The sequence below is a fragment of the Buteo buteo genome, chromosome Z, assembly GCF_964188355.1.
Source record: "Buteo buteo chromosome Z, bButBut1.hap1.1, whole genome shotgun sequence".
Taxonomy (NCBI): domain Eukaryota; kingdom Metazoa; phylum Chordata; class Aves; order Accipitriformes; family Accipitridae; genus Buteo; species Buteo buteo.
In genome coordinates, this window is record NC_134204.1 from 55784882 (window position 1) to 55801711 (window position 16830).

The following is a 16830-nucleotide window of genomic DNA, read 5'->3' on the forward strand; positions in this document are numbered from 1 at the left end:
ATGGTCAGGCCAGGCGCCGGAAGTGGCGGCGGGGCGATGGCTGCAGAGGGGACGGCGGCGGCAGAGCTGCAGCCGGAGGGAGAGGTTGGCGGCGAGCCGGAGGGTGGGCTCGGGCAGCTGCTGGACGAGGAGGAGGAGGACGCCGGCTACGTGCTCTACAGGTATGGCCGGGGCGGCCGCGACGGGGCGCTCTCCGGCACGGGCGGCCGGGCGGTGAAGGCGCGGAGCCGAGCCGAGCCTCGCCATGCCTCATCATGCTATGCGGGGGCGCGCGCGGTAGCACGGCCCTGGAAGCGGCTCTTGGTTGTGAGGGGCGCGGGATGGCGGAGCCGGGCCCGGAGGTCGGCAGCGGGCCGTGGCAGCCGCCCCTGCTGCTGGGTCGGGAGGAGGAGGAGGAGGCTGAAGAAGAGGAGGAGGGCGTTGGCTACGTGCTGTGCAGGTACGGGCCCGCGCGGGCAGGAGGAGTGGGGCACTGGGGCCTGGGTATGACAAGCGCTGGAAGCCGCTGCCGACGTGTGACGCGCGAACCCAAGTCACAGCAGTTAGGGCTGAGGGACGGGGGGCGGTGTGATCGACTGCTCTCCTGTCCCGAGCCGTTTCACAGCTGGACTGTGGTACGGTTACCTACGTCAGTGCCTCCCGTACGCGTTTATACGCTGGTCTATGTCATAGACAAGAATACAGTGACCATCGGGAAGGAGGATGTGTTGGTGGACGTAGATCTGTGCGTGCAGTGGTTTGAGTAGTGCTTTGTCCTTTTTAGAAGCGCTGAAGAGACAAAACTTTATTTACAGGGACAGGAAGGAATGGGCAGACATTGAACCTGTCCCTCAAAATGATGGGCCAAATCCTGTTGTTCAGATCATCTACAGTGAAAAATGTAAGTTTTAAACATGTTCTGTACTGGGAACTTAAGGTGGTTAAATTTGTATCTGTCCTTAGCACTGTTAAAGCAAGACTTCACATTTTGGATAACATATTTTCTAGAGTAGTACTGTGAAGAAATTAATATTTATTTTGTTATGGTGATCGTGTGTGATGTTTTCACAAAGCATCTCTGCAGTTGAATCTTCACCCAAGATGTTAATAGCCAAGGTTTTATTTTAAAATCATACAGCTTAAGAGGTAATACAGCAGACAGTCTGGTTCACATAATAAGGCATTTCTGGCCCACAGGTGGAAGAGGGACATATGAAGCGACCGCATCTGGGGAAATAGTGTGAGTGAGCAGCAAGGAGCTTTTCTGATTGTTTTGGATATGATTCAGCTGGTGTATTTTTGAGGTATTTTTGCAGCTTTTCAGTATACTAACATCATTTGGAGGTTTCAGTCAACAGTGCTGTCAGAGCAATATGTAGCTATCATTTTAAAGAGGTATATTTAGAGTACTCAAAACAGGAAGTGACTTCAAAGGATTTTTAACCTTACCCACTAATCAGGCCATTGCCTGATAGCTTTGGATAAGATGCTGTTATCTATTTAGTTCGCGATGTCTATGATTATTTCCGGGCTGTTCTGCAGCGGGATGAGAGAAGCGAAAGAGCTTTCAAGCTAACAGCAGATGCCATTGAGTTAAATGCTGCAAACTACACAGTATGGTAAGTGATAATCTTGGGATTATTTCTGTCATCATTTGATTGCTGACCTCTTATGTCTTTAATAATTTTGTTAATCTAATCAGTGCACGGCTAGTTGAGTGTACGCAGAGGAGTAGTGCAGACTTCCAGTGAGCTTCTGAAGAAAGCCTTTGTTCAGTATTTTCCATGTCTCATTTTGATTTGGTGGTTTTCATTCACTTAGTTTTGAGGATATTATCAATCAAGGTCAGGATAAACCACAAAAAGAACTTTACTTTTTAAAATCAGTTAGAATCATAGAATCATTTAGGTTGGAAAAGACCTTCAAGATCATCGAGTCCAGCCATCAACCATGCCCTCTAAACCATGTCCTGAAGTACGCCATCTACTTGCTTTTTGAATACCTTCAGGGATGGTGACTCAACCACTTCCCTGGGCAGCCTATTCCAATGTCTGACAACCCTCTCAGTAAAGAAATTTTTCGTAATACCTAACTTAAATCTCCCTTGCTGCAACTTGAGGCCATTTCCTCTTGTCCTATCTCCAGCCACCTGACAGAAGAGACCAGCACCCACCTCACTACAACCTCCTTTCAGGTAGTTGTAGAGAGCTATAAGGTCTCCCCTCAGCCTCCTCTTCTCTAGACTAAACAGCCCCAGCTCCCTCAGCTGCTCCTCATAAGACTTATGCTCCAGGCCCCCCACCAACTTGGTTGCCCTTCTCTGAACACGCTTCAGCAACTCAGTGTCTTTCTTGTAGTGAGGGGCCCAAAACTGAACACAGCACTTGAGGTGCGGCCTCACCAGTGCCGAGTACAGGGGAGCAGTCACCTCCCTGCTCCTGCTGGCCACGCTATTTCTGATACAGATCACTTACCTGATAACATGGTGTCATGGTTTCAGCCAGCTGGTAACAAAGCACCACGCAGCCATGTGTTCACTCCCCCTGCCCCCAGCCACGGTGGGATGAGGAGAAAATATAAAGGTAGGCTTGTGGGTCAAGACAAGGACAGGGAGGGATCACTCATCACTTATGGTCACAGGCAAAATAGGGGCTCAACTTGGGGAAGAAACAAAATCAATTTAATTTACCACCAATCAAATCGAAACAAGAATAATGGGAAGTAAAACCAAACCTTAGAACACCTTCCCCCCACCCCTCCCTCCTTCCTGCCTCAACTCCACTCCCGGTTCTCTCCACCTCCTCCCCTCCGCCACGCAGGGGAACAGGGGATGGGGGTTGGGGTCACCTCACCACACCTTTTCTCTGCTGCTCCTTCCTCCTCAGGGGGCAAGGACTCCTCACTCGTCCCCTGCTCCATGGTGGGGTCCCTCCCACGGGAGACAGTCCTTCATGAACTCCTCCAACATGAGTCCTTTCCGTGGGCTGCAGTTCCTCACAAACTTCCCTGGCGTGGGTCCTTTCCGTGGGCTGCAGTTCTTCCCGAACTTCCCTGGCATGGGTCCTTTCTGCAGGCCGTTCTTCAGTCACCCACTGCTCCAGCATGGGCTTTCCCATGGAGTCATGGCTATCTTCGGGGGCCTCTTCTACCCCGCTCGCCTCCAAGGGCTGGGGGGGACAGCCTGCCATCTCCCAGAGGTGTTGCCACTGTTGCTGATTGGATCAGCCTGGGGCAGAGTCGGGTCCGACTTGGAGATGGAGGAGCTTCTAGCAGCTTCTCACAGGAGCCACCCCTGCAGCCCCCTCCCCTGCTACCAAAAAACCCGCGCCACACAAACCCATAACACGTGGCCTTGGCAAAATGCTGGTGCCCTCAGCTGTCCTCAAGAAGAGGGATAAAAGCATGATAGCTGCTATTTCCTGCTAAATAATTACTAAGTAGTGTATTTTAGAGGATCTGTCAGAATAATGTTCAGTTAGGTAATGAATAAACAGTGCATTTCTGATATTCAGAATAGGGGCTTGTAACTCATGAGTGCTAACAAGTACCTCTTGTACATCTTTATTCCACTAACTTGCATAAAATCAGAAAATTTACATTATTTTTAAGCACTAAGTCATAGTTTCTGTGATGGTAAGACTAGTGTGGGTAGATAGGTTAATTTGAAACCGGATTGTTGTGATCTTGGATAACATACTGTTGTAACCAGTTGTAATCCAGTTCTCTACTGTTCTATAACTGAATGGCCTTTAACAGAACTGGATACATGGTTTAATTTTTTGCACTCTTTAACTCAATATCTGTTAGTAGAAGTATGAACAAAGATTCTTTTATGTTATCCTCTGTGAATTTTAGGAAAGCCCTGTTGCAATGTTTGAACGCTTGACTTTTTTATACAGGCATTTCCGGAGAGTCCTCCTCCAGTCTTTGGGAAAGGATCTCCATGAGGAACTTAAGTATATTACAGCTATCATTGAAGACCAGCCAAAGAACTACCAAGTCTGGTAAAATCCTGGTTTCTTCTCAGTTCTTAACATTTTTTCAGATAATTTTTGTTTTGTAAACTGTCTAGAATAAGTTGTTATCATTGATCCTAAAAATTGTTAAGAGTTGCTTCCTGCATCTAGTGCAGTGGCAGTAGTGAAGGAGTTAAATGAAGTTGCAACAGTATCACTGCCAAAGTCCTTTCTGGCAGTTTGTTCTAAACATATGATTATGACATGCTAAAATGGTCTTGGGTTTTTTTCTATTTCAATTTTTAAACTGTCAAAATAAGTGTGACAGGTCAAAAAAGTGACTCATGGAAAGGCAAACAGAAAAGACAAATAGAAATGAATGTTTTTTCTTTTATTGGCTTTGGAGCTTGCTTACCTATTGTTGCGTTTTTTGCAAGTGAATGGAAATAGGCAAAACAGCAGTGCTGTTACTGCTAGAGAAATTATGTAGTACTAGAAAATTTTATTCTGCTGAAGACTTCGGCTATGAGTGTTAAAAGTGGAAATGTGTCACTTCAAGTAAACATAACTTGTCTAAATGGAGGCAATTGGCCAATATGTACGTGTACTTAGAATATGTTATAGTATCATATATTTCTCAGAGCCAAGTGAAATGTTTTGGTACATTTAATTTGAAGTATTTAACTAGTGGTTTTTTTCTAAGTAGTGCGGTTGCTATATGCTGTTTTAATACAGACCACATAATCACAGACAATTTTTAGACTGTTCTAAAAATAGTTTCCTTCTCTTCTCATTAGGCATCACAGACGGGTGTTGGTGGAGTGGCTGCAGGATCCATCCCAAGAGCTTGAGTTCATAGCTGACATTCTTAACCAAGATGCCAAAAATTACCATGCATGGCAACACAGACAGTGGGTTATTCAGGTATTGTATCCACAGAACTCTTGATTCACTAAATAACCTGCTCAGGTCGTAGAGTTTTGCTTCTTAAATACAATCTGAATTGCGTTTGGCACTTTGTTTCTTAAAGCTGAAGGGAGAGAACCAATTGCATTTTAATGTGTGGTAGAGGTTAGTTATAAACTTGCCTTTTAGGACATGAATTCAAAAAGGTCTATTGTTGGCTGCTTACTGTTATGTGTGTGAATTTAATGATGAGCTAATACTATTGTGTGCATCTGAATAGTGTAGTGTGTTCTTTTTGCACCCTTCCTTATTTTTCTTTGAACTTTGTGTTGCTCTTTGTAAAAAAGTCTCTGTATCTAATGTTCAGAGAACTTAAGAGCAAGGAAAATATATTTTAAAAAATAAAAACTTTTGATTGTGATGTTGTCTCTTCCTTCCCTTTCCATAGGAGTTCAAGCTATGGGACAATGAACTGGAATACGTAGACCAGCTTTTGAGGGAGGATGTGAGAAACAACTCTGTTTGGAACCAGCGACACTTTGTAATTTTCAACACCACCGGCTATGATGATCCAGCAGTCCTAGACAGAGAAGTCCAGTTAGTAATGCTGTTCATGCTCACATTAAGCATTCTCCCTTACGTGAAAGCAAAGGAATATTTTGACAGTCCCTGTGGGCTTGTCTTCCATGTTTTTAATGTGGTTTTTGGGCTTACTCTCATGGATGGCAGATCAAGTGTTAGTGCATATATAGATGTGTTCAGTACCACTGACTTGTTGAGTAGTACTGGTGCAAGCTAAGCTTACCCTGGCAAGCTATTCTCATAAATCTGTCTTCCCACCCTGCTGTTTATTGCGCAAACAAAAATTTTGGCTTTTTATAGTCAGCTAGCTATAGTGGAACAACCTCCAGAAAATCTGTGACACTGGAACCACATAAGTTGTGCTGTTCATTAATATCTTACATCTTACCCCTAGAAAGCTTGGAAGGAGAGGCACTTGCAATATTGTACTAAACTGCTGTTTAGTAGTACAGTAGCCACAATGATTTAAAGATGACATGGATTGTAGGAAGAAGAATTGCCTTTTGTGAGGAATTTGATGCAGCTGGAAAAAGAAAGGAGCTTTCAAGGGTATGTGGTCAGCACAAATACAACTACTTGTGTGAGTTGGCTATTTTTGAGGAAAATGAGCTTTGGAAACTCTTTCAAAGTGGTATGTTTGTAACTGGAGACAGACTGGGCTTCTAGCCATTTATTTTACTACTGATGGTGGTAAGGGAAGCTTCACTGTATGGTTTTCGCATCTCAGACTGCTGATCAGGGTTGATGGTTATGAGAAGATGTGATGTGAAGTGAAGAAGCAATGAAAAGAAGGTACTGCAGTTTTTTTGAGTTACTCTTCAGATGAAAGACTGAGTCTCTGAATAGGTCCATTGGTACTTTGTTCGTAGAGGATCCCAGCCTCCACAACCTTTCACAGTTGTCTTTGCAAACTGCCGTAGTTGTACTTCTCTTCCAGTTTATAACTTTACTGCAGATTAATAAATCTGAACCATTTCCATGACTTAGGCTTGGATATTTCCAGCTTTTCTCTCCAAAGGTTAGATCTCACATACTCCCTTGATCTGTTTATACGTGATGCTATGTTCAAGATAATTGGATACCATCTTAAGAATTGGACTGTCTAAGGTTAAGGCTTCCCAGATGTCATTATAGAACTGTACTTGGGTTGCTTGTTACTTTATAAAATTCGGTCTTTGTCATAGTGACTGCAGAAGATTAAAAAAGGTTTAGGCTTGTTTTTTTTTCCCCGTACTGCTTATAGAACTTTTTATCATTATCTGCTGTCTCTGAAAATCAGCTGAATGCCTGGTTATGTTGGGGAAGGGCAGAAGGTAAAGTCTGTTTCATGAAGATGAAATGTGGCTTTGTGACTACATGGCAGGTGCTCCTTGTTGCTTTGCCTTTAGAGGAGTTGCCTAACTGCTGCTTTAAAAGAACTGCTGCAGAAGGCTGCATGAGCTGAAAGCTCAGGCCTTTCTGTGGGTTTGCTCAAGTGCAGCCTCATGAAGAAAGTTCTGCAAATAGGTACAGAACATACCACATGCACTCATATTAACATAGCTCATCCTGGTCTTTGATTACTCCAGAACATTTCAGCCCCTTGCCATTTCTGAGCATCAAGACACAAGTTATTTCTTTAGCATACCAGGAAAGTGTTGTTTCTTAGTGTTACTGCTCATAATTTTGAGAACTGTTTCATTATTGTATAAAACACAGCAAATGGAACATTGCAGAATTTAAAACAGTTCTCACAATGTCTGCCTCTCCGAGACTTGCGGTGAGACATTTTTGATCTGTGACCCAGCTGAGATGATCCACAAAAAGACTGAAATACAGACTAGAGGGATGTATTTGGGAGCGTCTGAGCACATTCCGGTAATTTCTAACTGCTCTGTTAGTGGTTATATTCATGATCTGTTATCTTTCTTACAGCTACACTCTTGAGATGATCACAGCAGTGCCACATAATGAGAGCGCTTGGAACTATTTAAAAGGGTGAGGCATCCTTCTCTGTGGAACAAAGAGAATGTCTGTAGAAGGTGTCTTATGCCTAGCTCTTAACTGGAAAGAGCTTTTTGCTGTTCATTCTAGTGTGGTGTACTTAAGCAGGCAGGCAAAAACCTCCACAAGGGGTTAATATATTAACCTAATTTCTCTGTAACTTTCGACTAAGTTTCTGGCTCTGTAGTTCTTGAGGAGGATTGCAAGTACTTCTCAGGCTTTTAAAAACTTAACCTGTAATGTTACTGGGTTCAAAAGCATAGAGTAGGAAGTAATGAGCATGCTTTCAGGCTAATTTCTGTTCAGTTGAGCATAACTATAGCAGCTTACTACAACATGAAGCTGTATTATTGCTGCATTCTGCTTACTTTCTGCCTTACTTGTATTTGCACCCTTATTTCAAAACTGATTTCCAAATAAAGAAGTTGTAACAAAAATTTAGTTCTTCACATCAAGTATCTCAGCATTATGTTTCAAGTCTATTAACCTCTGTTCTAGGATTCTACAGGATCGTGGTCTTTCTGAGTATCCAAATCTGTTAGAGCAACTGTTGGATTTACAGCCCAGCCACAGCTCACCCTATCTGATTGCCTTTCTTGTGGACATGTATGAAGATATGCTTGAAAACCAGTGTGATAACAAGGAGGAAACACTAAACAAGGCATTGGAGGTATGTTTTGAGAGCTTGGTTTTGCTTCTCAGGGATGCCATCTATTGCTCTCTTTTTTTATATCCCAACAAAATGGGATTGATCTTTGTACAATTGAGGAGTTCCCAGTGCTGACTTTCTAGCATGAACTCACTTTCTTCTCTGTAGGTTAGTGAATCTTCTTCTCAGAGTATCTATATCTAAACAGAATCTCAAGCTCCCTTTGCACTTCTTAGCTCTTTCCAAGAAAGCTGGCAGAATTAGCTTAAAGGCCAGCAGGCACTGGGGTCATCAGTAAGAAATGTCAGGCACCATTTCCTACAGAGAATAAATTACTTCTGGCAATATTGAGTATCTCCCTGTGCTTCATATTCAGGGAACTTGCTGTGGTTTGCAGTGTAGTTTTTACAAGAACACTTTTCATTCACTGTGGGGCAGACTGGAACTCAGTGTAATTAGAGCTGCAGTTCTTGCCTGGAGTCTCTGTGTTCCAACATCGTTGTTTCTCAACATTTTCCTTTTGTTGTGTTCCAGGACCAGTGCAGCTTTACCTCCCAGATTCATGTCCCTTTATACTATTTCACTGAGTTTGACTTCTTCACCTATTTAGGCATCAAAGCTCCTGTTCTCAACTCTGGTTCACTGAGAAAGGCAATGTCATCTGCATAATATAAGGAAATTGACTACAACATTTGTAGACAGTGTTCATACCATATAAATTTTACACAGCATATCCTGCAAGTAGGGTTGACTTCTGCTGTGCCTCACTGCTCACCCAGATCAAAATAATATAAGAATAGAACATGCAGAAGTATCTCTATAGCACCAGCTCTAACATGTTTTGAGAGAAGGTTACTGACTTGCATAGAGAGTCCTGGAACAGTCTGCCAAGAGAAAAAACATAAACAAAATATCTCCTGTCAGTCCATCAGGAGTACTGAAGATGCAAGAGCAGGATGTTCTCCCAGTGTTTTGAAAGAAGTGGTTTACAGCTTACTGGATCACAAAGACAGTCAAGCTTGTCAGGAAGTCACAATTACACTGCAGTATGCTACAGACTGAATAGGCTGTGGTAGATGATGAGTGGTAGGAACAGAAAGGAGTCACAAGGAAGCAGTTGCAACTGAAATAGGACTGGAGAGATTTTTGTGCAGTGTCAGATTGGTTGACTACCAATTGGAGTTGACATCAGTTTGAGGTCATTGGACAGTTGCAAATCTGGTGAATAAAACAAATGTTGCTAAGAAAGGTGTTTCTAATACTGGCTGAACCATATATTGTATGCATTTTATAAAGATAATTAAGGATTCCATAAGCTTTTGGTATAACACTCCAATCTCAATTTTCTTTCATAGCTGTGTGAAATTCTGGCTAAAGAAAAAGACACCATCCGAAAAGAATACTGGAGGTATGTTGGAAGGTCCCTTAAGAACAAGCACAGCTCAGGCACTGAACAGAGCACACTGACAGACAAGCAGGAGTAACTGAACGTGGAAGAAAACAGTGCTAAGCGCTCAAGCTAGAACAGCTAGTAAAGCAATACTAAGTAGGGTCATCAACTAGTTTAATCAAGTGTAGTATTCTCCTGGTGAAGAGGTATTGGAATGAAAGAGGAGTGCAGAGTGCTGTGTAGTCTTGGGTAGCTGCTGCTACTGGTGATAGCTCTAGGTGCAGTCAAGAAATGTATTAAGGCTTAATTATTGAAATGTACCAAATGAAGGGGTTTTTTCCCTAATAATAAATACATAAAACTGTGCCTGCTATTTATAAGGCACTAAACCAATTTCTCATGCCCTGGCTTATCCACTCATGGTTCCTAACACAGCCGCATCACATGCTGCAGTAAGGACTGCAGGTAACTTAGCTGCAGTGGATATGAAGTAACCTACTTCTGGTTAGTGCAAGCAGGTGCTGCAGTTGTTGCCTGATGTGCGAGCAGCTATGCAACACTTGACAGCACATGCTATTGTATGCAACTAATACCCAAGTGTCATTTTTTTAATAAAAATTGATAACTTAAAAGTATTTGAAATTTTCTAGTTTGTTTCTTTTGGTCTTTAGATGTGGATAGTCAGTTCTTCTCAGATGCTAATAGAGATAAATAACCGCTTTTAGGGATATTGGATTCTATGGCATTGAGGTGTCTTTTGCACTGGAGTATTCTCATCCTAGAAACATTCCATACACTTGACGTGTTCAGTGGAGCCTTGAATTCTTATATGCACAGCCAAGAAAAATGCTTTGAGGACCCTAGAAATCTCCTTAGGTTTTTTTTTTAATTCTGTTCAGACAGCTGAAAATCTGAAATTCTTTTTTTTTTTCTTCACCCTTTGTAACCAGACCCAACTGAAATTATACATCAGAAGAGATTACAACTAACTGGTTAGCTTCACTGAACTGGAGGGGAAGGAATGGTTTTATTGGGGACCTATATGCATTAAATGTCTTAACCTTGTTGCTTCTATAGGCTTTTCATATCATCTCCATGCATATATTCAGCCAAGAAGTATTTTTCCTCCCCTTTATGAAAGATAAAAGGCACCTGCAGTACAGAACTGCAAAAGATGTGTGTACTTGTACAAGAAAACTGCTGCATCTGCCCTGTTTTCAGTTAATGGCTATTGCAAACTGTGTTTTTAGCATGGAGTGCTTGTTTGATATGAAATATTTTCTTGGAGATGATCATAAAGAGAACAAATAAATACCAGTATTTATTCCATAATATGAACAGTCTTTCTGATACTAAACATTAAAAGCTGCTGCTGTAATTAAACCACAGTGGAGATTATTTTAAATGCTTGAAATATGTTAATTAAATGCCTTCTTTAAATTTAAAACAACTCATGGGGAGTAGAATTAGTATATGAAAGCTACATGGTTTTTTTAATGTTTGTGCTGCTTTCCCAGCAGTAGAGAAAACATGTTTATAGTGATACATGAACATTTAAAATGGACAAGAACTCCAAACTTTTAGAGATTTGTTACCTTCCTTTTTTTTTGCCTTTTTTTTTTTACCACAGTTGAAGCTCCAGCATAGAACAAAAAGTGTATGTTTTTACCCCCATGAATTGTTCCTAAATGAAACTACACTAAATGTGGAGTACTAATCAGACAGGATGTTCAAGGTCTTCAGGACAAAGTAATGTATTTGCCACTACCAGTCAAGAAAGCTCAGAGAGATGCAACAGACAAATGCAATCCTTAAACATCATCAGTGAAGAGGGAACAGAATTGTGCCTCTTCTTAGGGTGTTACTAAGTTCCCATATCTTTCGTAAACAAAATTCAGAGGGCACTTGGAATGAGGCAGAGTATTCTTTATAGACACTGGCATGAATTTCAGAGAAAATAGCTCAGTCCAAGGTAAGATGAGGAACAGTGTCCATTGGGACAGTGTATTTTGGGATGTGATCTCTTAGTCACTTGTGGTCTGAGGGAAGATTTTAGATTTTGCCCTGTTTTGCTTCTGTGTCAAGAATGATGGCACCCTCTGACAGGACTGTTAGACTATTTTCTTACATGTGGTCAACTTATGGCCTTCTCATCCTTGAAAATGATGTCTAGAAGTAATTGGTAATCTACTGACACAGATAGTAGGGTTTTATACTGGTTATACAAGCATAGTGATACTTGCAAAGATAATGCCATTTCTGAGCTAAGTTTACTAGTGAAGGAATAACTAGATACGTACTTTAACAGAAAAATACCTCATCTCATGTAAAACAAATGTGTGACCAAACAAATCATGCAAATCCTAAGAAAAAAAACATGCTGGAGACTAGAGTCCGGTTAAAAAAAAAAAAAAAAAGTCATGTTTTAACAGAAGTGTTCAGTTTTTCTTTCAGATGTTTATGTTTACTGTAAGTCAGATTGCAAGGAAGCGCTAGAATTCTCTTCAAAAGGCACCTCAATTCTGTGGTAGTCAACCATATTCAGAAATACTGAGCTGTCAGAGCTTGGAAAATGGCAGCGTGCCCAGCAAGGTTGCAACTGCAGCTACCAAGCCTTTAATTTTAAAAATGTGTCTGAGACAGAATCTTTCTCATGGAAGTGGGAGCTTGACAAAATGTATGAGCTATAGAGAAAAGGATCTTATAGTAGGAATTGTTAGATGACTTTTAACCTATAGGCATTGGCACTGACTACCTATGATCGGGAGATAAACCCAACTCATTTGTCCTAAGGGTTCATCTGTACAAGAAAACCTACTTGTTACTGATTGTGTGTAGTGATGTGACTCTTGTGTACAATTCTATTACTGAAGAGCTGTGCTGGAATGGTACAACTGTCCCTTGTAAATCAGTGTAATTGGAACACTCAGTGAAGTTTGGAGAATTATTAAAGCATGTGAAATAATTCCTTATGCCTGCTTTTATCAGAGGCTGATGTTCTTGCATTGGTCTAGCTGTGTGTGTCTGTCTGTGTAAGCTGTTACTGACTTCTACCTTGTTGTCTCTGCAACTTGGCTGACAAAACAGCATGCAAGTCCTTGCTAATCTATTCAGTACAAAACCACCTCAGCTAGTACAAAATGCTTCTATCAGTTGCTGTCTGGCTGTGCTGAGGCAGATTAGGAGTGTGCTGTTCAGCTGGACCTTCTGTGGGACCAGAATCCTCCAGCAGGGAAGAAGTGAGGTTTCTAATCACTCCCGCCGTGTGAAACACTTTTTTCCAAGTGCTAGCAGGCGTTTCATACAGTGCAGTGGTGACAAGGGGCTTGGAGGGATGGGCCCCTACGTGAGCACAAAATGCCTTAAGCCTCCTGTGGCTTCTAGAACAAAGGGGTAAGGGAACAACATTACATGATGGTGTGGAGTCATCCCTTATGGGATTACACAAAGGCTTTGCAGATGCTGGTAGATTTGCCTATGTGCAAGTTCAAAATGGGCAGGGGAGACACTGCAGCTGTGGTTTTCTTACCTTGTGCACATGAATGGAGAGAGAATATTGACACCTTGACCCACATGTCTCAGATGTCCCAGATATGGCATGATGGATGCAAGAATGTGAAAAATGCTGCTCAGCCTAGCTCATGCCCTTTTCTGAACATCAGTGCCTTCTGCACATTATGGTCATTGTGGGATAAGGTGTGTGCTTCTTTTTACTTTCTAATTCTGGTTTTAGTTGGTGACTACCCCTGTGGCTTTTGGGTTGGCAGCATGCTTCCCTAGTGTATCTTCTGCTTAAGGCGGACTGATTTGGAAAACTTGGGTAAAACGATGTTTGGCTGAGTTTTGGTAAGCCTTTTAATGTGGCAGTATGGCATTTTACTTATAGTCCACCAGTATCAAACATCCTTCAATATTTAGTTTTTCCTTGTAAATAACCGTCTCTTATTAAATACCTCAAGATGAAAATATTTCCTCTCCCTTTAAGTCTGAACTGTCAGGCTGTTGGTACAATACATTCTAACAGCAAAGCGTAAAAAAATCACATTTGCATGTAAAAACTACATTATTTTTGTCCTATAACAGGTCCTTTCCAGAATCCCTGGCAGTCTGAACTGATCTTTATAAGTCTGGTCATGAATAACATTGTCATTTTAAAGTACACTGTGTACATTTTTGTGAGTGCACTCTCTGTGGGTGCCTACTCAATATAAGTGAACAGTGGATGAAATCTGAAGCAGAGAATAGAAATGTCTAAAGTAGACAATCATTTGTTTTTCTCCACTGTAATCTAATGCTTAAGTGTTCAAATAGGGATGATCTGTACCTAGCAGAAGTCACAGAGTGAAAGTGACACAGTTATTTTCTCTATTCATCCCTGCTCTGCTTAGCATCCTTTTATCTTAATGCATCACTTGGCTTAAAACATACACTCTCTGGAAAATTAAGAGCCTATTCCTGGACCAGAAGTGATGCTGTTGACACTGTTAGGAAAGGCACACGTTTACAAGTTCTGGGCCTCCCTGTGCCTGCTCTGCAAAGAATACCTTACCTTCTGCTGCTAGGGTGGGCCCTGAATTTGCAGAAAAGGAAAAAAAAAAGCATTATAGTATGTAAAGAGGCACACAAGTGTCTGCATATGAACATTCAGGACAAGACTGCCAAAATTGAGGGTGCATGCACTTATGTAGCTTTCTGTAAGTACTTGGCATGAAGAGCTAATAGAAGCTTCACCAAATTTCGCTAGGAACCCCACCTCAGGATGTCTAGATGTCTACATCAGCTGTCCTATGCAAGCTCCTTGCACCTAGGACTCTGTGCTTTATTACGTGTGCCACCCATCATTGTTCTTCAAGAAGCCATGGGATATAAGCTTACCTAAGATTTCAGCCTTGGGGAATTAAAATCTTTGCTGTATCATTCTTCTGCTGCAGCCAGCAGGGAAAGTGGACATTAATCGCTAGATGGCAGTGTGAAATTCACCCTGAGTTCACTGACACTGGCTATGTGCAGGCAAGCAGAGGTGTAACTAGCATAACTTACTCCATGCAACACCACTAACTTCACACCTGCTAATTAAACACAGAAGAGCAGCTGCTTGGTAAGTCAATACATAGCACCACAGGGGGCTCGAGCATAAGTATTCTGGGAGGGGCTAAATGGTAATCTTCCCTAAAAATTGTTGGTGTTAATTAGAGAGCAATTTTTCATTAACTGAAATGATGTCTCCTCTGACACTAGACACCTTGTACCATATCTGGACTCTGTTGAGTCCTGGTGTTCTAAAAGGGCCATGTGACTAAACCCCTCTGCTCAAGGTGTGGGTTTTGTGGCCCGTTTACACCTTTTGGAGACAGGCGTCCAGCCAGAGTGCTACACTCCTGCATCTTCACAAGCTGGGAAGTTTGGTCCCCTAAAGCCAGCCTTGTTATGTTAAGTTTCTCTGGTCCCTCTGTAATGCAGTGGTGGCCATTACTGGCTGTTCCTGTGAATACGAGTTAAAAGACAAGAGGACCTGCTCCTGCTCTTTGGAAGTCAGGGGAGGACTTGGGCCTAATTGAGGAAATCGAGCATGCTACTGCAGGTGCACAAGTGGTTGCATCACTCATTGGGAAGCAGGACTGAGGACTTTGGTGAAGAAGGGCAAAGACAGACCTCTCCTCCTCATCCACTGGTCTGTTGAAACTGAATCTTGGGGGTTGTCACCACAGTGCAGGGGTTTTAAGTGAATTAAGAGATGCCATGTGTGACTTTAGCCAAGCCAGCCTGAGCACCCAGAGCTATTTGGGTGCAGCTGCTTCATATGTGTGTATGCACTGAGCTGCCAGGACATGCTGCCATTATTGCTTCCTGTGGGTACAATGCTAGTTCTGGTACCTCTGCCCTTATCTGAAATTGTCAGGTGACATGTAATGCTGCTGTATCGGTACTGCTCATGAGCAGTGATCTTGCCACTGCAGAAGAAATCTTGCTGTGCTTGGGCTTCTCATTCTTTGTGGTTTGGGTTGCTTTGTATAGGTGTATTTGATTAATTACTTCAGTGGTTTCCTGATGTGTCCTGTCTGTTGTCCAAGTCGTCTTTCCAACAGACACAAGAACAGCTGAATAAATGCTTATGCTGCTACCAAGAAGCTTTAGAAGGAGGAAAAGAAAAGGGAGCTGTGTTTGTATTGTTGATGTACATCCCCTGCCCTTCCCCTTCTGCCAAAGTCTGTCACCAGGACAAGAAGGTGGCAGGTAGATAACCTTCTTCCCTTTTCAGAGCCAAGGTGCTTATGCACACCTGTCCCTGCTCTAGCTTCCAGCCACACCATGAATGTGGTGAGTTTTATTCCTGGTTTTACTACAGGACAGTGAGAACACACTCTCCCTGTACATCACAGCATATGGTGCTCACTGGCTCTGCTGGCTGCTTCTTGCACTGACAGCTTCTCTGCTGTAAAATGACCACTTGCAGGTACCCACAGCCCAGGCGCATGGCCAGTGTGGAGGGGTCCCAAGCATATAACCCTTTGCAGCACTGTGCCAGCACTCTGCTACCAGTTGAGTAGTAGTGCCCATCATCTTGGTAAGTTGTTTTACAGGTCTAGCCTGCAAAGGCCCTGAGCTCAGCTGAAGGCTGCGAAAAAATGAGAGACTTCAGTATTTTAAATAGGCAATGAAACCCAGAAACATCTGTTTTTAAAAACGCATTTTCAAGTGTCAGTGTTGATTGTTATTTAACTGAAAAATTAAAAACTTGTAAATTGAGAATCGAAAACTGCTCGGCTTCTGACATTCAGAGGGAAAATCTATGGGAGAGATTTGTTTTAGGTGAGATCTGATTTTTTGTTAGAAGTGGATGTCTGGACAGAACCACAAAAGCTGGATGACTTCTGCTTGTCATTAGCAGTATCCCAGGCATAGCTAGGTCCCTCTCAGAGCTGAAATCTTCTTGTGTTACTGCAGAAGGAAGGGGAAGATGAGGGATGACTCGGTCCAGGGCAATCCAAAATCACTACTCATGCATCACTAACAATAGCTAAAAATATTACAGCAAACGATTTCAGGAGAGGCGCCTGCTGCTGAACCAGGGAGAGCCACCTAGCACACCCAGCAATTCTGTGCTTTTGCAGTTCCCTCCAGGTTAGTCTGTATTGACTTTCTCATTTCTTTTTTTAATTGCTAATACATTGGCGGTTCTGTGCTTGTCTGAGCTATGCAAGCTAAAAGTTACAAGGAGAGCAGAGGAAGGGAAAGATGAGATATAACCCATTTTACTTCAGGATTGCTACTCAGCAGCCATGGCCAGGACATGACCCTCATTCCTGGGCTTTATATACCATGCTGCCAGCTTTCAGCTGTCACTTTATAGCATGGGCTTTTTACAGCAGTAACCACGTGTCCTC

The 16830-nt window shown here is 42.4% G+C and overlaps 1 protein-coding gene across 1 annotated transcript; it reads left to right on the forward strand.

The window, feature by feature from the left end:
• On the forward strand, positions 1-10080 carry FNTA (farnesyltransferase, CAAX box, subunit alpha). The gene is made up of 9 exons (XM_075019562.1): positions 1-161; positions 795-880; positions 1484-1598; positions 3879-3983; positions 4733-4859; positions 5290-5438; positions 7338-7400; positions 7905-8076; positions 9411-10080. The coding sequence occupies exons 1-9, from the start codon at positions 1-3 to the stop codon at positions 9537-9539; spliced, it is 1107 nt and encodes a 368-aa protein (XP_074875663.1). The 3' UTR covers positions 9540-10080.
• Positions 10081-16830: the final 6750 nt, after the last annotated feature.